General features: G+C 40.3%; 1 protein-coding gene across 3 annotated transcripts in view; it reads left to right on the forward strand.

Moving 5' to 3' along the window:
* slc8a1b (solute carrier family 8 member 1b) overlaps positions 1-25,497 on the forward strand; it is a 146,918-nt gene that overhangs the window by 28,736 nt on the left and 92,685 nt on the right. For all 3 annotated transcript variants that reach the window (XM_034151998.1, XM_034151999.1, XM_034151996.1), the window contains exons 3-4: positions 325-489; positions 1,854-2,644. In XM_034151998.1, the coding sequence (XP_034007889.1) occupies positions 325-489; positions 1,854-2,644 (956 nt within the window). The remainder of the gene's footprint in view (positions 1-324; positions 490-1,853; positions 2,645-25,497) is intronic.

The raw sequence follows: 25,497 nt of genomic DNA on the forward strand, positions 1-25,497 counted from the left end.
AGAGGTTTAGCAAAAAAAAGTTCCAGGCGGAATAAGCTTTCGGCACATTTGGGTATATCTGGTACCATCAGTGCCATTTGACCTTTTTCAGGTACCAGACTATAAAAATGATGTATTACATTGAATTATCACCATAGGTATTCATTCCATTCAAAGAAAAAAAATTAAAATTAAAAAAAATTATAAAAAAAAAAAAAAAAAAAAAAAAACAGGTTAGGGTATTGCATGAAAGCACTAGAAACTGTTGTGCCTTTAGATTCGACATGCTGCTCACAAGCCTTAAATCAATAGCACTGAATACATTGTTTCCTTTTCCTTTTTAAGGTGGACATTGAGATGGATGGGAAGATGCTGAACTCTCATGGTGTTGACTTCCTGGATGGACCATTGGGTTTGGATATAGATGAGAAAGATCTGGATGAAGACGAGACCCGCAGAGACATGGCCAAGATCCTGAAAGAGCTCAAACAGAAACACCCTGACAAGGAGGTGAGTGACAAAGTCAAAAGAAGGCAGCAGGAAAGAAACAACATTCTGTCACTGTTGCTCTTGTCTATATAGGAAATGATTTGAGAAAATAAGCAGCAACAGATGACGCACTTTCTATTTGCTTCCATTATCAGAGATTATCGTGATGAAAGCAGCGCAGGTCTCATCACAACCTCTCACATTCATTTGATAATGATACATCTACAAGAAGAAAATTGCAAAGGAAACTGAGCCGGCACTGAATCAATATGTACATTATAATGATAAACACAGATACTGTTTTGACATTGGCAATTCATACAGTATTAAATAGCTTCTCTGGCACTATGATAAACATATGGACTCATTTTATTGCAGCATCCATTACCTACAGTACTGCATGAATAAGGAATGTTCAAGACCCACAGAAGAACATATGTAGTTGTTTTGAGTTGGCTCTGAAATTGGTCCTCAATTCCCCACAACATTCTCATTTTGTTTGTGGTCTAGATATTAATCCTGGTGCTGGCTGACCTAATAGCGAAGGGATGGATATAAACTATTGCTGATGACTCATTTAGCAGAATGTGGAAAGGAAGACTCGCTCTCTTTATGTTACTATAAATAAAGTGGGCAAAATGTCCACTTGTTAACAAAGTGTTGAATGTAAATTGTTGACAATAGCCAGCAGGAATAGCCAGACGTTATCCATTGTTTGCCCTCTCTTTGAAACCAGCTAGATCATTGAAATGTTGATTTAATGCTAATGCATTATAACATAGACTGTGATTAAGAACGGAGGTTAAACTCTTGACCGTAACTATGGGAAGGATATTTTACATCACCAAGTTTGGTCACCTGTAAATGTATGTATTGATAGAAAAGGAATACTAGGGGGTGAGAAAAGGATAAAAAGAAGGAATAAATCAAGTGTGTTACTCAGGGATATGTAAGCAAGATGGATGGTTGATGACATGGGACCTGACCCTTTTAATAAAGAAGGACATCTCTACTAATGAAATTAACAAGCTGTTCATGTTTCATTCGACACGTCATGTTCTGCTGTAATCTGATGCATATTAATCTTGCATATAACTAATTCAAAGATGCTGTTGATGTTAATTCTCTGTTGATTTATCGTTAGATCACTGTCCTTGTCCTTGTCTATTCTAGGATGTACCCACATGGCACACCATTAAATGTTATTTATCCAGACAAGAAAGATGAACCCTGAAATTCAGCCAGACAGTCTTCAATGATGTTCTCTCATTTAAGTAGACAAGTTGACAAAGAAGACATTCTTTCCCAACATAAAAGGTCTAGGGGCTAGCGTTTCTGAGGAGAAAATCCTTTCACACTGTGTTTTCTTATTTTTTTCTCACCAGGTGGAACAACTCATTGAGCTTGCCAACTACCAAGTCCTGAGCCAGCAGCAGAAGAGCCGCGCTTTCTACCGATGCCAGGCCACCCGGCTGATGACAGGCGCTGGAAACATCCTGAAGAAACACGCCGCTGATCAGGCCCGAAAAGCCGTCAGTATGCACGAGGTTCGCTCTGATATCGGTGATAACGACCCCATCTCCAAGCTCTTCTTTGACCCCAGTTCTTACCAGTGCCTTGAGAACTGTGGCACAGTGGCGGTGACCGTGGTGCGACGCGGTGGCGATTTGGGCAAAACCATTTCTGTGGACTACCGTACAGAAGACGGCACGGCCAACGCTGGCTCGGACTACGAGTTCACCGAGGGCATGGTGGTCTTCAAGGCTGGTGAGACGATGAAGGAGATCCGTGTGGGGATCATCGACGACGACATCTTTGAAGAGGATGAGAACTTCCTGATCCACCTAACCAATGTCAGGATGTTGACATCAGAGGGCGAGGAGCCAGAGGAAGGCGAGTCGGCGAATCACGTGGAAACAATGGCGTGTCTCGGCCTTCCCGCAACGGCGACCGTTACCATCTTTGACGACGACCACGCAGGTATCTTTACGTTTGAGGAGCCGGTATTCCACGTGAGCGAGAGCGTTGGCACCATGGAGGTCAAGGTGCTGAGAACGTCAGGAGCCCGCGGCGTGGTAACGCTGCCGTACAAGACGGTGGAGGGAACAGCACGAGGTGGCGGAGAGGACTTCGAAGACATTCACGGTGTCCTGGAGTTCCAGAACGACGAGATCTTGTGAGTACATTTGATCTGTCTACCTCAAATTTGAATCATAACTGTGTCTTCATTATCTGCATGTTTCATTTGATTTGTTTTCGCTCTGTGTCAGTGTGATGTTGCAAATGTTATTGCTGATGATGTGAGAAAGTGAAGGTGTGATGTGGTGGTCACGATGAGCGGCGAGGCGGACTGCTCATTCTGGACCAAATCAACAACTCCCCACCCCTTTTTACCATGTCTCTACTTTCTATCTTGACTCATTCATTTGCTTCTGTTCATTCCTCTTTGCTTTGAATTATGTCGTGCTGCTGTTTTAGTCTTCTGCAAAACTGTCGGTTTTTATTGATTTAAAAACTGTATTTCTGTACAGTTAGCACATTCATTAAGGTTAAGCCTGTGTGTTGCATAGCCAAGAAGATGGGAAACTGGCTTATTTATTGGACGGTTGACGGTTTGAATGTTAAGTAGACATAATGTCAAGACATGGACATTGAATAAGAAGTGTTGAAGTTTCATTAAGCAAGGCACTTAAGGGCAAACCTAGAGGAGCTGGTTGAAATACGTTAATAAAACAAGCAGCAGGGAATTGGGGCAACACGAAGAAGAAGCATCTATCTTATCAAGTTTATTTGGATACACAAAGGCTTTTTGAAAAAAATGCCAGCTGCCCTTTTCGGTGTCTTTTATGCTGTGTGAGAACATCCCAGAGCAACTACTCACGCAGTAGAGCCTCTTTTTGTTTTCTTGTTCTGTATAAAAAGGACTTGAAACGCCATTTAAGGAATCCCTGCTGTTAAATACCGCTTCCAAAGTTCAGAGCTCTTCAGAGCCAGTCGCGCAGGCCTTATTATCTGATGATGACTCATGGTGAGGTCCGTGATTGCTATTTGACCACATGTCAGGAGGTTTTCACCACAGTGATGATGTTGCTCACAGCCAGAGACTCTGACATCTTGACCCGCTCACAGTGTTGGGAATTAACTCCAGCTTTCGGCCAAATGTTTGAACAATGCTAACCAAATCCCAAAGTCCTCTTTTGTTCTTTAAGTCTTTCATTGTTAAAACAACTGATGTGAATACATATCTGTGTGTGTTTCATCATCATTGGACTGAAGCTGGTGATACAATATGAAACTGACTCAAATGTTGACTCAGTGCTTGACTCAGATGTTATCAGTTCAGAAGCGATAGGTATTTAAAATAACAGCATCGGCATGAAAGCACATTTTGTATTTACAGTAGAATGCATTGTTTTATTTTAAAGTTTCTTAACTTTCTTAATGTTTAGCTTGTCAGCAGTAGACAACAATGTCATAGTATCATATTTCACACAGACTCTTTATAACCAGTTAATCTGCCAGTAATAAGGCATTGTCTCAGATTTTCTTTGATGAAGATGACCGTTTATTATGGATTTGTGTCCTTGTGATTGCTGTTGATTTTAAACTTGTGTTTTTATATGCCGATGTTCTCAGAAGTTAAAGCTGCTACTTTTCACCAAACACTCAATTGGTGCAAAATATCTGTTTTCTGTTAAAACACTCAATAAGGTGGGCTGCTGGTCTCTCCCACTTTTTCCCTCATACAGCAAGGTGGGCGTGTTCACGATGTCACAACAAATTACTGTTTGCAGTAAAAGTCTTCTCAAGGTGGCCTTAAGGGCTTGTAGTGCTAGTGAGAATACAATAAAGTTCACAGCTTCCAGCAGTTGACCTCTACTGTTTATGCCACATGCAAGTTTATGGGAATAGTCTTTTTGAGAACGCCCCTGACCATTTGGACCAAATTGTTTTTCACAGAATGTAGGCTAAATTAATATATATTGGAGGGACTTATTGGTCTTATTGGAATATATATATATATATAATATGGTCGAAAACAGGTGCTGCCGCGGTGGAACTGTAAACCTGATGTTGATATTGGATAATTGGACTATAGTAATAAAGTAAGCTTGCTTGTGTTCAGAGTTGCGAGTAGATGGAGAGCTCTGTCTGCTTTTAGCAGGCATTACTTCTAAGTTACAGTAGTGCTTACAGTGCGTGTTTGGAGATGTTCAAATTGCTTGTGAGAAGGAGTGTTGTAATGACATAAAACAAAGTGTGCTGTCATAATGAATGAATTGGAGAGATGCTGTCCTAGTAACAGTAGTCTAAAACGTTCTCTCTCTCTCTCTCTCTCTCTCCCTTTCTTCTGTTTTTGGTCAGATTTGAAGCAGATGTCTGCAAGGCTGGCTTTTTCAGCTTGTGGCAGACGGCATAGTTTCCATAGCGTATAGCTCTTACAGCCAGGACTAAGTGGGTTTTAATAACACTTTGTCAAAATCAAATGATGGACTGTCCTTCCGGGCTATCATGGTTACTGTGTTTGTATTATTGTGTGTGTTTCCTAGGGGGAAAGACCCAAAGGTGGAGCAGAAGGACTATAGTTGTAGTGCCTGAAGTGGAAAGCATTTTGAACATAGCTACTTGTAGTAAGACGCCATCTTGCTTCTAGATAATACAAATGAAAATATTCCTACAGAGTCCTTCAACAACCTAATCTCTAATGTTCCCTCAAAATCATATCTGCTGAATTTCCCATATCATCTTGATTAGCCTAGGTTCAAATGGTACGGTGCTGTTAAATGAAGTAGCCTCATACAAAATGATGGAGATTAGTTGATGGGGCATTACTGGTACAGGTAGGAAATAGGAAAGTGCTGGGCTGTGCTTTGTCTTCCGGATGAAGTTTCACACCTTTAATGTGATGCAAGTTAAAAATAGCTGCTGTAGACGTAGCACCATTTACTTGGTTGTGCTGACAGAAACTGCAGGCTCAGTAAACTTGCTAAAACATTTAGGACACATTAAAGAATATTCACTCAGTATACTGCCACTTGCTGTTGTAAGTATTTATAGCCTAAACACATTCCCAAGATGGGCTTATTTTTAGAAAATGTGCATTCCCATAGAAATAAGCAGTATATGCCATCAGTGCTGCTGCGGCCCTGTAGTGTGTCCCTACTGGGAATAGCAGAGGACGTTTTTGCTGCAAAAAGGTATTACAAAATAGCTGATCTAAATAGGATTGCCTCCAGGCTGATTCTACCCTGATTCTGTTTCTCTGATGGAGAGAGAAGGAGGGGGGGAGCGAAGTAGGCAGGGTACGGTTATATAGATTAATGAGTGTGAATGGAGGCAGTGATGGGAGGAGGAGAGGGGAGGGAGAAAAGTTTTAAACCTCTTAAAGTTTGAGACTTTTCAATTCCTACTTTTTTCCATTTAAGTTCCTCCTTTATGGCCTTTACATTTCTCTTTCTCGCTGTCCGTAACAGGATCTGTGCAATCTGTCTCCGGTATAGCTTGTAAGGAATTCAGGTGTGTTCTCTGAAAGATGGTTAGATGCATGTGTGTGTGTGTGTGAGAGAAGGAGAGTGAGGTGAGATAAATGGGGAGAGCACACTGACAACCCCCACTGCACTCAGCAGTGTCAAATTATCTCTGTATCAATCTTGAAGGCAGTATGTCACAGAAAGTAACAGCTCATTCCTGCACGTTTGGTGTGTGTGTGTGATTGTGTGTGAGTGTATGTGTGTGGGTTTGGTTGACGGTTGTTCTCTGCCGTCCAACTTGTAGTGTAATGCACTGACCAGATGCCAGATGTTGTAGTACTGCTACGAGTACTGCAATTACTGTGATTGCAGTTAGCACTATACTGCTATTTGTATTAACACTATTATCGGTTCTGCGACATTTGATACCATTATAGCTGCATCTACTGTACCTGTATTATTATAACTGTACTGCTACTACGATACTAAAATGAATACTAAAATGTGACAGAAATCTCAATCACAACAAGGTATGTGGTTTACAGTATCAGATAGAATATATAAGACCTGATTTCATTTTGCTCGTAAACAAATTGACTAGTTTCACAAATACAAGTGGGGCTCGCCAGCATTCTTGAAATGAAATGATAGCTGTTCAAAAAAAGGCTATATAAAGCAGGCTAAGAGCAATGAGTGTGGTGAAAATTATAGGCTAGCTTTGTCAATCAAGTATCATTTGAAAATAATTACAAGATCAATAGAAACAACTCAATCAAGGGAAATTGGATTGGAAATAGGTACTGTACAGTTATTTAGCTGCACTTAGCTTTGTGTTCCCTTCAGATATAAATCAAGTTTTAAGCTTTCCTACCTGTTGCGTGACTTACATCTTTGTCCAGAGCACCTTCCAGCACATTCAGTAGCTCACATTTGTATTATGGATGGTCCTTAAGGAATTACCAGACCAATTAATACAAAATAGGTCAGCAATTCAGCTTCTTTTTACATAGCTGTTTCATTTAAAACTGTATTTTTAGAGACCAGGACAGCCAGGTTTAATATTTCCAGTGTCATTGTGGTCTGTAAAATATACATTGAACACATCATAAGTATTTATCATTGAGGCAGTTTCTGGGACAACTATTGTTCACACATGCAGACACAGGAAGGTCAAAAGAGTTAAGAAAACAGAGCAAGCTGGGGGATGCACACACGTTCATGCACACATGCATAGTCACGCAGGTACGTGCCAATGCACAACTCTGGTTGTGAACACACACAAACAAGAACAGACGTGCACGTGCTTTCCTACAGCTACGTTTCGACTTGTTCTCAGTCCCTTTTTGATCTGTGTGGTAGTAAATACATGGATCCCACACACAAAAATACACACACACACACAGACATGGAGCCAATTATACAATTTCCATAAACAGGCCACCAGTGGGGAAACATGGTACAGTCGGGAATCAAATTAGGCTCCTTCCTAGACAAAAACACACACATCCACACACACAGCAGACTGGGACTTCACACTCCAATAACCAGCGCAGATTGGCCTTTTAGATGTTTCCTTAGAAGCTATAGGAATGTGGGTTGTGTGTATGAGCTGTGCATGATAACATTCATACTTTTGCATTTAGAGTGTTTGCTTCTCTCAAAAATGTTGTTATTGTGCTGACAGAAGTGGGTTTTGATTTGCTGTAACTCTGAAATTGAATTTTCTTTGTGTCCAGGAGGATGTGAAGTGGCTGTGACTGTAAGCATGTATTTGGATAGATTTGCCCCCAGTCGTCCTCATAAAGGTGTAGAGGGAGGTGGTTTCAGACGCTGTTTGACAAAAAAACAAGGGCTCAGTTAGGGATGAATAAATCACATTTGAAAACTCTTTAAAACATAAATTCTATCGGTCCCACACAATGTAAAAATCTACTCTGTTTGATACAATTGTGTGGATTTAGTCCTTACATTCACATGCCTATAAGTATGCATTTAGTCACAAACAAATACTTCAGCCAACACACTTGTGTACATACACTCAACTACTCCTTCGCACTCTCATATTAGCGAGGCATTCGTTGGTAATTAGCCGTGATGAGGTTTGTAGGTCACATGACACGCATACATGCAAACTCCCTCCGTGACAACAGAACCAAAACACTGAATGTATTAGCCGAGGAAGAAGTGTTGTGGGAGAGCTGCATTTTTATGTTTTAATGTCATTATGGACACATGATGTGTTAGCCATGCTTGTGTAGTGTCTGATTTGTTTGAATAAATCCCTCAGTGGCACTGAACAACGACACAAACTGTAAACTGATATCTGCGTGAAGCACAATCGACAAACACACACGCAAGTACACACACTCACACAGAGCTTGTTCCTTTTGAGGTGTGAAGGTTGTGTTCTCATGTTACAGAACACATGGTTATAACAACACTCTTGACAGAAGACCCACACCTGTCTCTGTGTGTGCGTGTGCGTGTGCGTGAATGTGTGTGTGTGTGAATGTGTGTGGGTGAAAGGGTCCGTGCATGTGTAAATGTTTAAATTATACTCTTTTTATTGGACTGCCAGAAAACAGATCGGCTGTAATTCTGATGATTAAAGCCCTATTATGATTTTTGGGGTTTTCCATTTCCTGTAGTGTGTTATATAGCTTTTTGTGCTTGTAAATGGTCTTGCAAAGGCTAAAGTTAACGGAACTTCAAGGAGTTTCTCGTTAGCCTAATTAATATAGCAACATTACCTGTTAATTGCTTTAGAGATGCCTAGATTGTCTTGCTTTAGTCAGACTTGGACATCGGATTACATTTATATTAATTAACTGATTAAAAATATCAATACATCAAATGGATCGTAAAAATAAGAGCTGCGGTTTTATGAAGAACCAGGAGCTGAAGAGAACGTGCGGTAAACATGGCAGCAGCATGTGAGAGAGGAAAGTAAGTATAGAGACTGACATCATTTCTTGGCATCGTCTCAATGCCCTTTCCGCAAAAGTCAGCTTTTTATCTCGGGCAAGCTGCCACATATTTTTCTCATGAAGGAGAGTGCAATCAATGTTTCAAAATCTCTTGTCAGGATCATGAGCTAGTTGCTTGTGTATATGTGTGCCTTTGTTGTTTCATTGTAAACAAAGCGTACATCACTAAATTGGTTCCGTCATTTAATTAACCTTCATTTGAAATGGTCACTTCCATAAAAATGAGATAATGGAACAACACTGAATGATTGGTCAATTCATAAGGGTGTGGAAATGGGCATTTGCAGTTGATTTGACTAATAACAGAAATGAGGGTAAGAGAGAAAAGCAGAGAGAGGAGAGGGCAGGTCAGCAGCTTGACAAATGATCCCTAAACAGCTGTCTCCACAAAACACCATTGCCTTGGCAACAGCTGGGATGGAGGGGGGGGGGGGGGTGACTTGGAAAGAGACGGAGACGGGATGCTGAGCAAGAGAGTCATCAAAGACATGAGAAGGAGACAGAGGGTGGTCTGGTGTACAGGGACAGACATGAGGAGAGTCATATTTATAATGGGAGAGCAGATGGGAAACTGTGTTTTCTCGTTATTTGTTGTTATTGCTGCCAGATGTGTCCTTTCATTATGTTAAATGTTCAGATGTATTGATTCAGATCCAAGAGGGCATGAGTCATTTCGAGATAATGAAATGAGGATGCTTATTACTGCTACACAACAACTACTTCATGCAGTGTCAAAGTGATGTCACATTACTTTTTGTTTATGTCACATCAAGCAGACTTTACGCATTATGTGTTACCAGAAGATCTTGATTCTTGTTATGAGTAAAAATTCAGAGGTGAAGACGTCACTGCACCACACACGCACTTTGATTCCATGGTAACTTCTGGGGTCAGACGTCACACTAACTTCCTCTTAATGTTTTATTATCCATCCTTCAACACTGATTTTAATGACAGTGTTTAAGTTCACAACCCCTGCAGCTGCTTGAAGAACAGGTCATCCCATCGTGAAGCCACACCCATTTCTGAAAGCTCGGTTTACAATGCCTCTGCACCACTTTGGTGAATTCACCCCCTGAAGCGAGTATGGGCGGTAGAACAGGCTAAGACGTGATTTCTGACACCTGACTTTGTAGCTTGGAGATGTGGATCTTGCTCACTAAGGCTTACAGAGAGGAAGGTGGGACTGCCGAAAAAACAAAGCAGTGGGTGTAGATCTCTGTCAGGTTTTCAAAGGGAGGACAAAAGGCTGATAGGTCTCTCTGTGTGTGCTGTTATTTACAGGCAAAGTTTTTACTGTGAAGAGCCAGAGGATAAGGCTTTATCTCACATCAGAAGATGTTAGTCTGAAAGGATTATTTCCTAAAACAATGTGCTGTGCAGAGAAAACTTCCAGCATCGACTCTTGCTTCACATTACAAGATCAGAATCAGTGATTGGTGTAATGTCTAATAAAGTTTGTTCTTATTTATTCATTTTGGGCTTCAACCACAAAGTTAACCACACAATTAAGTCCAAATGTAGGCCTCTTTTATTGCCAAGTACTAAGTCTTATTGGTATGTTAAAAAGGAACATTTCGTGTACTCTGTATCCACACAATTAACCATTAAACTCCTCGTTCACTCTCCCTCTCTTTAATAAGAGCGCCTGTGTATTCCCCGGCCTGTCTGCCTGTCTGCCCTAAGTAGTTTTAATGGATGACTATGAGAAGGCTAATACTGTTATGCTGATGTTAATTTTTTGGCGAGCAGGGCCTGTGTTATTGAAACTGAATCTCACTGGGTTATTTATCCTCAGCGTCAGTTGCACCGCAGAGGCAGGAAGGTTGCCAGATATGTGTCTGCGTTTGTGTATGTGTGTGTATTCCTTTCTGAAATTGGCAGGTCAATTGAAACAGATGTATCATGATTGTTTATGCCTTGAGTTATTTAAATTGAATGTGTTAAATGTCTTGTGTTAGAGTCCTGCTACCTGAAACCTGAGACTTTGTCGTGTCCCTTAGTAAGAGCTTTACGGTTTTATCCCGGGATGTTTTCTTTAGGCTGCGGCTCAGGTCGTGTTCTGGTTTAGTTATTTTTGGGTCATGATGTCTTTATGTGCCTTTTGTTTCAAGTAACAAGCACATTGGTGAGGGGGGGAACAGAGAGATGGTCAACTAAACTGCAGGTCAGAACGAATGGATTTAAGAAAACTTGCTAAAGGGGCACTTTACACTATCTCCAGTCATTTAGGGAGTACTTCCTCATTGTGTGTCCTGTATAACCATTTATCACCACCTCTCACACCTGTTCATAGTTTTGTTCTGGAATATAATATTTGAATGGTCCTTTCCAGATGCAAACAAGTAAAGCAGCCAAATTGGGGGTAAAATAAAGTTTTCCTTTTTGATTTTTTGCTTCATTTACACGGGTAAAGTTTTTAATATCCTTTAGATGTTATTGTGTCATGAGAAAAAACTTCCGTGTGCCCAAAGCAAACATATATATTTATTTGATTACATTGGATCAGGTCAGATATTAGTTTTTACAGTATGATGAAGTAGTCAGGTCAGTGTCCCTAAATATGTTGATAAAGGCAGGGGTCAGGTCTCAGTTTTGAGCCAGTGCAGACTACTAGGGTTTTTGTGTATGGCTCAGAAGAACCTTATTTGAGTCAGGCAAACGAAAATGTGTGTCTGTGTGTTCATGCATGTTTTCAATTTGCCCATTAACACCTGCTCGGCATGCTGAACACACCGGCTTTTCTGGTTCTTTTCTGGCATGCCGTTCTATTAGGCAAGGCAATGCAAGTTTATTTATATAGCACATTTCAACACAAGGCAATTCAAACTGCTTTACAAAAAAAAAGCACTTATTAGTGCCTTGTTGCTGCGGGTAACCACGATGACTGGTGCAGTATGCGGTCAAACGTTGCCAGTTGTAGTAAAAGCTCAGACCATTTCATGCTCTGCTGGGCCTCTCTTTCTATCTCTCTCTTTTTTCTCCGCTGCTAATTGTATTGCACTGACAGAGAGTGAAGAGGAGAGAGAGACGGAGAGGAAGAGAGAGACGGAGAAATCAATGGAGGTAAAGAAAAAAGTGTAATGATACAGTAAAGACCGGACAGAGAAATGAATGGACAAGGGGAGAGCAGAGAGACTAACAAGTGAAAGAGAGAGATTCTGAGAAATCCATATGAGAGAAACACAAACAAATAAACTATATCCTCACTTCTTCTCCTCCCATACCTCTACAATCTCTCCGCTTCCCATCAACTCTGAAATGTATAACATCGATTTCAATCTTACCTGTACTGTAATGTAATATATAATTGTCAAATTAATTATGATACATCAATATATTCACTGTAAACATGAAACAAACTATCATAAGCCTCAGCTATACTTCAGTTTTAAGTACATTTTAAGTCTAGCTTATGAGTATGCTAACAATAGGCTAAATAAACCTCCTAGCATGTTAGCTTTCTGAGGTTAGCATTTCGCTAAAAGCACAGCCGTTTCTAAGTAAAGTCTAACAATGCTGCTAGCATGGCTGAAGATGAAGTTAGTGTCGCTCTGTTAACATTTTAAGTTGCAAATTGGAAACTGTACTGACCTTTGGTGAAAATAACTCAAAGGGAAAGTTAGTTAATGTCAAATTATCCAAACCATTTCCTAGGTTCATCACTAACACGTCCCTAGATTGTGTTGTTTACTTTGATTTATGTACTCTTTTTTTTTCTACTGTGTCCTTTTCCCTGTCTTTGTTTTGCATGAGAAAGAGAGTGACTTAGTAACTTGGCTTTGTTTTTTTAATAAGCTATGTTCCTCTTTTCTCATTCTCCATCTCATTCTTTCAGCATGATAAACAGAGATAATAATACTTATATTTATTATAGCACTTTATCAATGACTCAAAGCGCTTTACAAATACACATGACACATACAGATACATACATGTAATGGTCATCTACTGTGGACAATACCCACAGGAGCAAGTTCAGGTGAAGTGTCTTGCCCAAGGACACAACGGCTTTACAGACGCAGCGGCGGCGGGTTTCACCCCCTTGATCTGATAATCATTGCACAGCGCACTGCGCCACACCGCCCATCTTCACACCGAGGCGCTTTTACAAGTACACATTAATATCATACATGTACTGTGGACAATACCCACAGGAGCAAATTCGGGTGAAGTGTCTTGCCCAAGGACACAACGGCCTGACGCAGTGGCGGCGGGAGCATTCACAGGTTCAAACCCCACTGCAGTCAGCATGTCGTTGTGTCCCTGGGCAAGACACTTCACCCCAAATTGCTCCTGTGGGGATTGCACACAGTATTGAGTATGTAAGTAGCTTAGGATAAAAGCGTCTAACAAGTAACATGTAATGTAATGTTAACATAGCCAGTATAGTTTTGGTCAGTTTGCAACAAGGGAAACCTTTCCAAAAAAGGATGAAACTATGTTTGGACTATTTCGTTCTACAGATGTTGTGATGCTTTTTCCATTTGTTTAGTGTCAATCATTGTTGATATTGTATTTAAACATGTTGAAGCGAGCACTCTTACAATACAGCAAGTCAATTCCTGTTTCTCCCCTGTGGCCATTGAGTATTTTTGATTGCCTGGTTCAATAGTTTGCTTCAAGTGTTTTTGCCATTGTAGATGACACATTTTCAATTCTCTAACCTGGCGTTTAAAGGAATACTCTAACCAATCAGTGTACGATTGGAGAATAAACCCCTAAAGGCCTCTCATCCTGTAGATGTTGGTTAAAAAAAAAACCCAGGTTGGAGAGTGAACGATAACATTAGTAGAGGCCCAAATGTTTAGAGGAGTGGCTTTGAATTTGGAAGATGTTCCGGTCAAACCCTCAAATGATCTGGAACAATGTGGACATGTGTGTTGTCAACAAGGATTGGTGGGATGCTCTTTTAGTCATTGACCTCCCATGTGTCCAGTAGCTCCGTGGGTGATTTTGCAAGAATGTAAATGAGGTAGTTGCTAGGAAAAGCAACTACGCCCTGCTTGTCCTCGGATACATAGTATTAAGGACATATGTTAAGAGAACCCTTTTAGCACAATAAGTCCATTATTTTTTCCTTTCCCAAGCATGCAGGTTCAATATTGTACATTTTACATTTGCTTTCACTGCTTTCAATTAACCAAAACCTCTTTGTATCTGATTTCACTCGGGCTGCTGAGGGAATATTCTGTTAATGAGAACAGCAGAGAAATACACAGCATTGCTAATGAGCGACAGGCTTGTGGAAAGAGAGCAACAAAATAAAAATATCTGCCTATTTGAAGCTTAGAGACATCATAATGAACCCATTATTAATAAAACTAACAGTTTCAACAATAAGACAAGGAACTTTACTTGCCCTGATGAATAATTCAGTAAAGCCTTATATACAGTACATACAGGAAGCTAGTCATTTCCATTTTAATCACCTAAGTGGACAATTTCTCATTATTTTGCATGTTGATTTTTCTGTCCGTCCATTTTTAGAGTTTTGCTTCTGATTGTATTGAATAATGAACAGGACATGCTCATTTCCTATTTCCTGGAACATCAAACCTTTCAGATTTCGAGCTACAGGCATTTGGAAAAACATCTGCCTATTTGAAGATAAGACACATCATATATGGACCCATTATTAATAAAACTAAGAGTTTCAACACATGGAGCTTTACTCATCCTAATGAATAATTCACTTCAGCCTTATATATGTGAGCTAGTCATTTACATTTCTATTACATAACTAGAACATTCCACAGTATGTTGCTTAACCTGATCATCTGTATGTTGCTGTGTGTATGCTTTAATTATTCATTTTGAAAGTATTGAAATAGTGAAAAATGAGAAGTGATTTAGTGGATCTGTGAATTATAGATCAAGTTAATATGAAGCAGTGTGTGTTTCAATGCAAAGCTGGATATTCTGACTTACTGCTGGATGAGGTCTTTTGTATGCAAATCTCTTGAAACCCACATGGATGGGGTTTCAGTTATAAGTCCACTTGTGATCCAGTGTCAGTGCACTTTTTGAACATTACACTGACTGTGATACAAACAGTGGATGCAGTAAGGGGAAGGTTTAAATAGGGCTGTGCAATTAATCGTATTTTAATCGCAATTACGATTTTGGCCTGCCACAATTACGAAAACAACATAATCGAAAAAAACGATTATTTTGCTTTGCTTGGTTGTGACAGTGCACTGCAACATATTTGATCTAATTTATTTTAGTCTAATTTATTTGTATTTATCATATTTACATATGTTTAGTAGCTTGTTGAAGTGCGCTCCAAAATATTTGTTGATCTTGTTTATTGGTATTTATTATTTTGATATTATTTATTTAAATGTAAATGTATCATTTAATTTATTTTTGTATTGGTTTTTCAGTTGAATTATACGTTCAGGGTAATCAACAGTTAAAAAGATACTGTTCAAATTATTATTTGTATTTGTTTTAAAGTTCAATAAATGGATGTTTTCAAAGTCAATGAATAATCGTATTTAATAATCGTGATATCAATTATTGACCAAAATAATCGTGATTATGATTTTTGCCATAATCGCACAGCCCTCAAACATATAGATGAAATCTGCTGCGAGTCAGGTGTACAAACAAAGTGAAGGAGGATGTCTGATGTGAGCGGAGAGCTGTGATAACCAAGTGGAGGTTCAACTGATTTGTGGTGCTCAGTGGCCCGAATCACTATATGTGATGCAAGAGAGTGAGTCTCGCCTGCAGCTTTACTGGGACATGTATGTGCTAGCAGTTAGTAGTGAGACACACACACACACACACACACACACACACACACACACACACACACACACACACACACACACACACACACACACACACACACACACACACACACAAGCTGCTTTTCTTGCTGCACGAAGAGAGGAACAAACACACAAGGGGCATGCACCCTGGTTAATATGTGCAATTCTGGAAAGTGAACGCACACACTCACTCACCCCAAACCACACACACTGTCTCCGTCTCTCTCCTGCTCTTTCTCCCTCTTTCCCTCTGTCTCTCTCCTGCTCTCCCTCACTCTCTCCCTCTCGCTGCCGCAGCTGCAGTGTAAGCTAATCTGTACGAGCTCCAGTGTGCAGGATCCCTGGCTTACAGAGATCTGATACCGATTCATCTGTCTCCCTCTTTTTTTCTCATCCCTTTCTCTTTCTCTGCCTCTCTGTAGTGTTCAAAGCTGCACATATATTACATCCACATGCTCTCTCAATGAAACAGGCTGATCAGGAGACTCCGGCTCTGATCTTTGATTGATTTCACCTATTAAATCCACTTTAGTCATGATGAGCGGGGATTTAGATGAAGCAGAGGAGGCGGTTGAGAGATTCTTAAAGCTGCAAGTCACCAGAATGTGCGTTATCTTTACAGTTCTATACTGTGTGTTGCCTTTTTGATATTTAAAACCAAATGGTGCACAATGACCAGCTATCTAAATGTGTGGCAGAGGAGCATATGTGTACATTGTGTATTGTAGTTTTAAGAAGGAATATTCCTGAATGGTGGAAAAGCCTTGTCATGCTCCCGGATACATTTTCTGTGTAACCCATTATGACTAGATGTCCCCGTTTGCCAGGAACAATGTCTGGATGTAATGCTTTGTCACCGGCTTGGAAACTCTGTAGAAATACACAGATTGGTCAGACCCTTCCAACATTGAAGTATTCAATTATTGGCCTATTAGGCTGTTATGTCAATTTCCTACTGTTAAATTAAAACAATTTTAACTTTTGATTCAATATAATGAAATCACAAAAGGTTTGTGTGCACACTTGCTCTTTAAACCTGCAATTTTTGTTTTTCTTGTTCAAATGTTTCAAGGGCATGTAGGTGTGCAGGAGCATTTTTTTTAAATTACCAGAAGCCATGCGTGACTCAGATTCCGGTCTCTCTCTCTCTCTCTCTCTCTCTCTCTCTCTCTCTCTCTCTCTCTCTCTCTCTCTCTCTCTCTCTCTCTCTCTCTTGCTGCACAAAACAACCCAATCTGGCCGCTGCAGGCGCCCACCTACCTGCTACCTATGTCTTCATCCAAAATAAAATAAAAACCGAAAATGTCACAAACTGGAGAAAGGGCTTTTGGCCATACTGCAAATTCCCTTCTAATAAATTGCTCTCATGAAAGATCATAAGTATGAATTGGGTGATAAGAGGTGAGTGATGGAGCATGTGTGTGTTTGGGGTTAAAGCTGCCAAATAAATCATTGGATTTGTGTCAAATGTCTGGGGATCAAAAGATCAATGTGATTATCCCACCTCTGGACGACTGCTCACATCGACTCTTGAAGCTGAAAGGAAACATGTTAATGACTCAGTAAAAGTGTGCAGATAAAGATTCAAAGGTTTTATTGGCATATCCACGTATGCAGGTGTTCTATCTCCCATATCCAATGTATGAAGAGATTAGAATAGAAAAGAAACCTTGATTTCAGTGCTTGATGTGTTTCTCAAACCCTTTGATGTGGCGTCTGGCCATTTACAAAAAAGAAAATAGTTATGCAGCTATGAACCTACAGGTAGCAGCCTATTAGCTTAGCATAACAACTGGAAACTATAATAGTCTGGGGATTACCAAAACTGCCCAAAGCTCACCTATTCATATGTTACATCTTGTTTGTTCAGTATGTAATCACATTGAGGAATTCAAGGCCAGTAGTTTCTGTATCTAACAAAAAAGACATGCTTGTAGTATGTATCTATCTTTTAATGTCACATTTACAAATTCACAAACTGTTGAACTAATTCCTTCAGCTAATACTCCTCCTCACAAGAATAAATAAAACATAGTTACACATAGAAAGGATGATAGCCACTGGCCACAGCATCGCGTGTCACATCTTGGTGTTGTGATCTGGGCCTGACAGCTTTTTCCTGACATTGCTGTTACCCTCAAGCTGGTCTTCCAACTGCAAAGTGCACAAAACCCTGTAGACACATTTTGTGTACGTTTGTGTATAAGAAAGAGAGGCTATAGCTATGTTTAGCTTTCTGCCTCTATATCTTCCACATTCACTGGACGTAAACATCTCCTCATATACTCATGGTGCATCTTGCAGAGAGAGTGAAAGTAGCTTGCAGTCAAATTAAATGAACACTACACGACCAGCTTAAACACGAATCTGACATGCAGTGCATTTGAGACTCAGCATTATTTTTAATGTATGGTCTATAAACATGTATGTAAGGGTGTGTGTGTGTGCTTATGTTTGCAGATAGTGTTTTGCTATATTTGAAGGTAATCTAAGTGTATATATTTAATGCATGTGTGCGTGTACTAATGGTATGCAATAGATAAATTATACATCATTCTTACTGTCAGTTCTGGTCCTCTGGGATCCGACCCCACAGAGTTCTCCCGCGATCCCGGGAATAGGAGTATAATTGTGAATATCAGCTGGGAATTATCTTAATAGTAGAGATTCAGTGCATGGGATTTACTTCTATGTCCTCATACATCACAGAGCTGTCATAACTTACTGTTGTAGGGCGTTGAACCCCGGTTTATTATTTGTCCTGTGTGTAATGCATGTGTTTCTACATATGATGTTATAGCCCTGCAGGGAGGGAGTGTTGAGGTAGATCAGATTGATTGTGAATGAGGAGGCAGCCCAGTGGCACACCCTGATCCATCTTAACAAGATACTCTGTATTTTTACAAACAAACGTCATGATCCGCCAGTGGGGAGAGATCATACAGTAATCCCTTGTTTCCACAGCTAACTTCATGTCATAATTTTTATAAATGTGCATATTGAAAAAAACAAGCTTAGTGAGAGACTTCGTATCTAGAGGCTACAAAGAAAAATCTATCTCAAGAGATTTTGCGCTTCTCCCTTAAGTTCAAAGAACATTTCATGCATCAGAAACCCTACATGAACCTAAGTGACAGACGACAGCCAGCAACTGCTCTCAAGTCTATAAATATACTTTATGCTATAGTCTGAAGCACAGAAACAATGAAATCTAACTCTCTAGACACTAAAATCCATACACTATACCTTTTATGAGATATGACCAGATGCTGTTTGCAAGTGTCCATTTCCCAAGGCTAAAAAAGTGAAAATGTTTCTTGACCATTGAATCACTTCAGACCTTTTTCCCTCTTATTTTCTCCCTATGAGGTTTTTATTTTAGAGTCATACTGTTACGTGACATGGACATATTCCCTGTTGTTTCCTCCCCCTCTGCTTCCTGTACGAGAGGAACGTGGGGGTGTCAGTAAGTTTGTTAAGGCTAATTGGAGGTCTTTAATGAGATGACTGGTGACGGATGCCGACCAGAAGCTTGAAGCTGGGGGCTGCTCACCTGATTAAGATAAATGATTTATTATTGTTCTTTAAGGTTACAGGGAGGTTATGGTAATAGATGGACAGATCATCGAGAAGAGAAATGGATTAGGAGATGCTGAAGTTTCGTTCCACAATTTAAAACTCATCTTTTTGATACAAAACAAACGACGGAGACTCTTTCCTTTCTATTCGTCGGGGCAGAAAACCCACAAAATTGCAATTAGATCATAACCAAAACTCTCCATGGAAATGCAGGCTAATGAAATTCTTTTAGCGTTAGCAGCTATTAAGGGCAGAAACTTCCACCTCACCGATTATGTAATGAGGGAAACTCTGGGATAAGTAACTGCCTTTGCCTCCAAATTGAAAATTAAACATGAATTAGGAAAATCTGACAACTTCTTTTCATTCCAGCAGAGAAATTAAACGGCCAACATCAGGAAGTTAATATGTAATCATAATATTTAAAATGTATCAGTTATTAATCAGCCAAAAAAGAGTGGTTCCAGCCAAATGAAAGAGAGAGGAGAAATACATTCACGCTGCCATCTATCAGCAATGGCAGGTTGTCTATATGTTGGAGGACCGAGCTATCCCACAATGCCCTAGTGGCCATGCTGCCTATCTCCGTGGTGACAGGCATCTCCCTGGTGAGCCATGATTGGATGAACGGACTGTCAGGGAGGAAAGGCCCCTTGAGTGTGTGTGTGTTGTGTATGTGTGTGTGTGAAGATATATTACCTCACACACTGACAGTGAGGAACGCCCTCATGCCTGCTTCATACCTCATGTGGTCACACACACTGACATAAATGCATGTTTTTGTACCTTGTGAGGACCTTCTCATGACTTGCATTCATTTCTTGCCTAAGGAGAAACAGATACTAATGCAAAAGCAATCTGTGGAGCTGTGGTAAGGGCCATTTGATATATGTAAGTGCCATAGGTTTATATTGTTAAAATAAAGTATATATTATTATAAAGCTCAAATAACTAAGCAGATTTGTGGGAATTGAATATTTTAACCTAAAAAAACTAAACTTGGTGGATATGTTTACCCTGACTTTGAGATTTTCATGAACATTAAATTGTATTGCAATTAATGCAATAAGTTTGAACGGCTGTATTTATAAACTCCTCAAGAGACCAAGTGATGATGAAGATATACAATTATCTGGCTGTAGGTTGTCGTTACGTTTTTTTTTTCTGTATGATTATTACTTTAAGAAACTCATAACTGAGCACTATTAGTTTAACAGAGTGAGGCCAGTGGATGTAGGCTATCACCTGATCCTTTTTTCCAATGTAGCACACGGACTCCCAAGACGCTATGTAGGACAAGATAGCAGGAGAGAGAGAGAGAGAGAGAGAGAGAGAGAAAGGCCTCTGGCTCTCCTTCCTTCTGGTTTCACCCTCATTTTAACTCTCAGGCATACTTTAAGACTTTACCACTATCAACTCTTTCCATGTTATCTCTTTAAACTTTCTGTCACTGTTTCTAGCCCATCATTGCTTTCACTCTGCACCACTTATCTCAAGGAAGTATGGCAGTTTCAAATTGATCTGATTCCATTAAATCTTTAGCAGTGTCCCCATTTGACACATGGAGACATCATTCATGAATACCACTGTTATAGGCTGCTTTTACATTTAAGCTTACACAATGTTGGTTTTCCATGCTAACACTTTTAACCACTATGAATGTAATGGAGCAATATTTAGTGTGGGTCCCCGTACCGTTTAATACAGTATGTAATGCTAATAAATAAACTTAGCAATGCACGAACAAAGGCAGTGAAGAAGATGATTTCCAGCAAACAAATGCAATTAATGCTTAAGGAAATGCATTAGACCTGAAGGATGAACACAGTTTTGCTGAGAAACCTTAAATAACCACCAAATTAAACCTTAAATACCTTATCGAGGAAGAGGATCATCTAAAACTGGCCATTGTGCAGCAAATGTCTTGGTATATGTTAGTATCTCAACAGAGCAAACATTTCCAGTTTTATTTTTGCAACTGTTTCAGATGAGCAAATGAGATTTATTCTGTTTCATACCCCTGTTACAGCTACAATTTGTCATTCTGTGACTCCATAGAAACGATGCTAGCAGCCCACTACTATGTCCCATTTTAGGAGCCACATGCTTCAAAGGACACAGCCTGTGTAGTCATTGGAGGATTGAGTCTGCATCTCTTCCTTCAATAAACAATGGAGTCACCATAGCCTCATCTCTAAATCTAAAAGCGTCTTGCGTGCATTAGATGTTCAATTTGGCGAACTGACTGAGGCTGAAACACAGCTGGAGCTCAACTGTTACCAATAAACCAGCTCTCTATCAGTGTAGTATATCTATCAGTGGCATCATGGAGTATTTCAATATGTCCCGGAAAAGCCAGGGACATTTAAATTGATTGGGCTAAAAATTCTCAATATTCAACACGGCGCTAATATTTCATCGTCGGACATGTTACTGTCCAATATGGATCGATGTTGGCTGTTTAATGGGAGTCTCTGACGTGTGGAGGTTTTTGTGCTCTGACTGTGAATATTTCTTTAATTTAATTCAAAGCAAAGCCTGCCGCATTCTGAATGGTTGGCACCACTCAGAAAACAAGTGGGAGTAAATGACAATCAATAAAAAACACTGCATCAACAATATAACAATCAACAACTTATATGGTATAACAATAAGTGATGTAGACAGTGATGTAGAAATGTAGACTAGCCTTGATGCTAAAGAGTGTTTATTGACCAATATGCAATGAAAATGTATTAAAGTTTGTATTCCTCAAACTGGGTGGAAGAAAATGCTTTCTGAAAAAGACAAGTTTGTTTATTTCTCTGCAAGTGAGCGGTTTTATTGTCCAATATTTCACCACTTACGATATTTGACCAAGTGGCCAATATACTGCACACCGTTTTAAAAGGATAGCTCGATCTCTGTCTCTCTGTGTATCATTTATTAGATACTATATAGGCCCCCAAGCTAAACAGACGACAGGTCATTTAGGGCTGTAAATCGTTCACACACACACACACACACACACACACACACACACACACACACACACACACACACACACACACCTACAGTTGCCCTTCTGTCTGTTGTATATCAAACAGAGAACAAACAGGGTCAGACAAGACACGAGACATGCCAATGCTGTTCTAAAAATATATGTGTGTGTGTGTGTGTGTGTGTGTGTGTGTGTGTGTGTGTGTGTGTGTGTGTGTGTGTGTGTGTGTGTGTGTGTGTGTGTTGTGTGTGTGTGTGTGTGTGTGTGTGTGGGTGTGTGTGTGTGTGTGTGTGTTGTGTGTGTGTGTGTGTGTGTGATGTGTGTGTGTTGTGTGTGTGTGTAGTGTGTGTGTGTGTGTGTGTGTGTGTGTGTGTGTGTGTGTGTGTGTGATGTGTGTGTGTGTGTGTGTGTGTGTGTGTGTGTGTGTGTGTGTGTGTGTGTGTGTGTGTGTGTGTGTGTGTGTGTGTGTGTGTGTGTGTGTGCGTGTGTGAGTGCGTGCGTATGTATGTGTGTGTGTGTTTAACATCCCCTTCTGTTGGGAAATCTGATCTGCAGTATTTGAAAGTGTCCCTCATATCTGGTTTTAAAATCTTTTTCTGTGATTTAACACATTTACAGTAAAGACAAGGCCAGAGTTAGTGTGTGTCACTTTGTGTCTCTTCCAAACCATTAAATAAATCCTCCATTACACAGTCATCCTGCTTCCGCTGCTTCCAGTATACAGTCAAACCAAATTGTATGACCGGCCCACACACACACACACACACACACACACACACACACACACACACACACACACACACACACACACACACACACACACACACACACACACACACACACACACACACACACACACACACACACACACTGCACTGCCAGCCTCCTCTGCTTGTCTGTTCTCCAAAGATCTCAGGCTGCAGTACTTCACATTTAGTCAAATATTGATAGAAAAACCCTCTCTCATCAGTCCCTGTTGTCGTAGATGAATGCATTCATTAGCCTGGCAGGGGGAAGAAAACACTTCTGAGTGGGTTTTTTATGAATTTGGGTTTTTCGGCGAACAAAACGAGCACACGGAAAACCACAGTGGAGCAAATTCAACTATAAATATGATTTGTCTGATTTAGCTTTCTTTAAACAGAGACACTTTCCCAAATATGAATACATGTTTGGTGCATATCCCTCTATTAACAGCTTGAGCAATTGTCTGCTGGAGAGGGACTTGAAAACCAAAGGAATTCCACTTCACTGACTAGATATGCAGCTGATTCCCCACAGTCCTGCATATGAACCAGGTCCAGATCAGACAGAAAGAGAACATATTCAATTTGCGCTGTATTTCCATTCATGCTGTGCTTAAAACATCAGAAGGAAAAACACTTAAAGCTTAAGTGTTGCAGGGTGAACATGGCTTTTGTGCTTTAAATATCCTCTGTGATCCTGCAGAACAGAGGTGTCAGCTATAGTTTAACCTTAAAATAAACCCCTAAAGCCCCAAAAGAGCATATTAGCATGCATTGTATACATGATGCACTAAAATATGCAGTGGTAATGTTCTTGGCTTTAGCACTGTATACAGTTTGTGCCGTGGATGTGGGTCGCCCACTCTGAGTGTGTGTGGTAAGGCTGTGATCAAGCTCTGCAGTATATTAATAATTGAACTGAGTGTTATCCTCACAGGCTATGCACATTCTTACACTACTAAAAAGCAAACGCACACACTGTAACTATATACTGCACTTGTCCTCATTGTGCCATTTCTGTCTACACTTTGATGCAGTTTTCTACACAGTTGCATGCAAACGTACTGTAAACAAACTCGCTCTTTAGAAGTGCCTAAATTAGTTAGAGGAGGAGGCGAACAAGCACAGAGGAGGGAGAGAAAGGGAGATAGAACGAGAGGTGGGGGGAGCAAATGAAAGAGAAGTGGAAAGAAAGAACCAGCAGAAAAAAAATCCTGTTTCCATTGCTTCACACTGAGAGAGGGACAGAGGAAGCCATGAGATGGATGGCAAAGTGACAAACGTCTGGCCGTAAACTGAAGCCAAGAGGAGACGGGAGGGAAGGGAGGAAGAGGGAGAGAGGGGAGGAAAAGAGAGATGGCAGAATATGTAATTAAAGCTGTGATTACCAAGGGTCTGAAATCATTGCTCTCAGTGAGCTGTGTTGGACTTGGCTTCTAGTGCATCTCTGGAAACTCCAAATGACATCACTTGTTAACTGTGTGTTCCTGTGTGTGTGTGTGTGTGTGTGTGTGTGTGTGTGTGTGTGTGTGTGTGTCATGTAGTGTTTGCTTGTGTTTGTTTAGCTGAAGGTGTGTCCTACAATGCGTATTGTGTGTTCAAGTGTCTAGCTTTGTGTGCATTTGTGTGTGTTATTTACAGTTAAGGTGTTATAGTGGGTCAACAGAAACCCCCTGACTCTCTGGGAGATATGGAGAGAAAACGTGAGGTTAAAAAGGGGTCAATGATAACTGCTGATGTGAGACACCTTACAGTTGACTGCACTGACCCCAGAACAGACAGTAAGACCATTCCCTGTGGGTCAAATTTGCGCCAATTTTATTTAAAAAATGATAATTTCTCTCATGTTTTTACCTTATCATGCTTTTGTTGCATTTCTAGTAAAGCATCCATGTTGAACCTGTTTTTGGTTCTGTTCTTTTCCACTATTGGCTGCAGAAATGTCCCCCTTTTGCTTTTACTCCTTTCATGGCATTCTCCCTTAGCTTCATCCTTTATCTCTCTCCTCCTCGTCTGTCCTCCCTCCATCCTCTCATTTATCCATGCATTCAATCACCCTCTCTTTGTGTTTTTGTAGCAGCTGTCGTAGATTTATGTCTCCCTAAACAGAAAAAGAGGGGCTACACCTTTTACTCTTTTCACTGACAAAAGGCACTCGTAAAACACATGCTAACAGCCACACACAGCCACACACACACACACACACACACACACACACACACACACACACACACACACACACACACACACACACACACACACACACACCTACACACCACTAGCTCATGCATGTATTCAATTAGACCTATGCTTATTGCTTTAGCGTGCCACAGAAAGAAGGCCTTAGTGCTGTGCTGTTCATTTCCACTGGCTCTTTAAAAGTATGTGTGTGTGTGTGTGTAGGGGGATGTGCTTTTTAGTATTAGCATGTTAGTTATTTCCAGACCAAACCAACTGACATGAAAAAGAAAAATGAAATATGGG

The sequence above is a fragment of the Trematomus bernacchii genome, unplaced genomic scaffold (assembly GCF_902827165.1).
Source record: "Trematomus bernacchii unplaced genomic scaffold, fTreBer1.1, whole genome shotgun sequence".
Classification (NCBI taxonomy): Eukaryota; Metazoa; Chordata; class Actinopteri; order Perciformes; family Nototheniidae; genus Trematomus; species Trematomus bernacchii.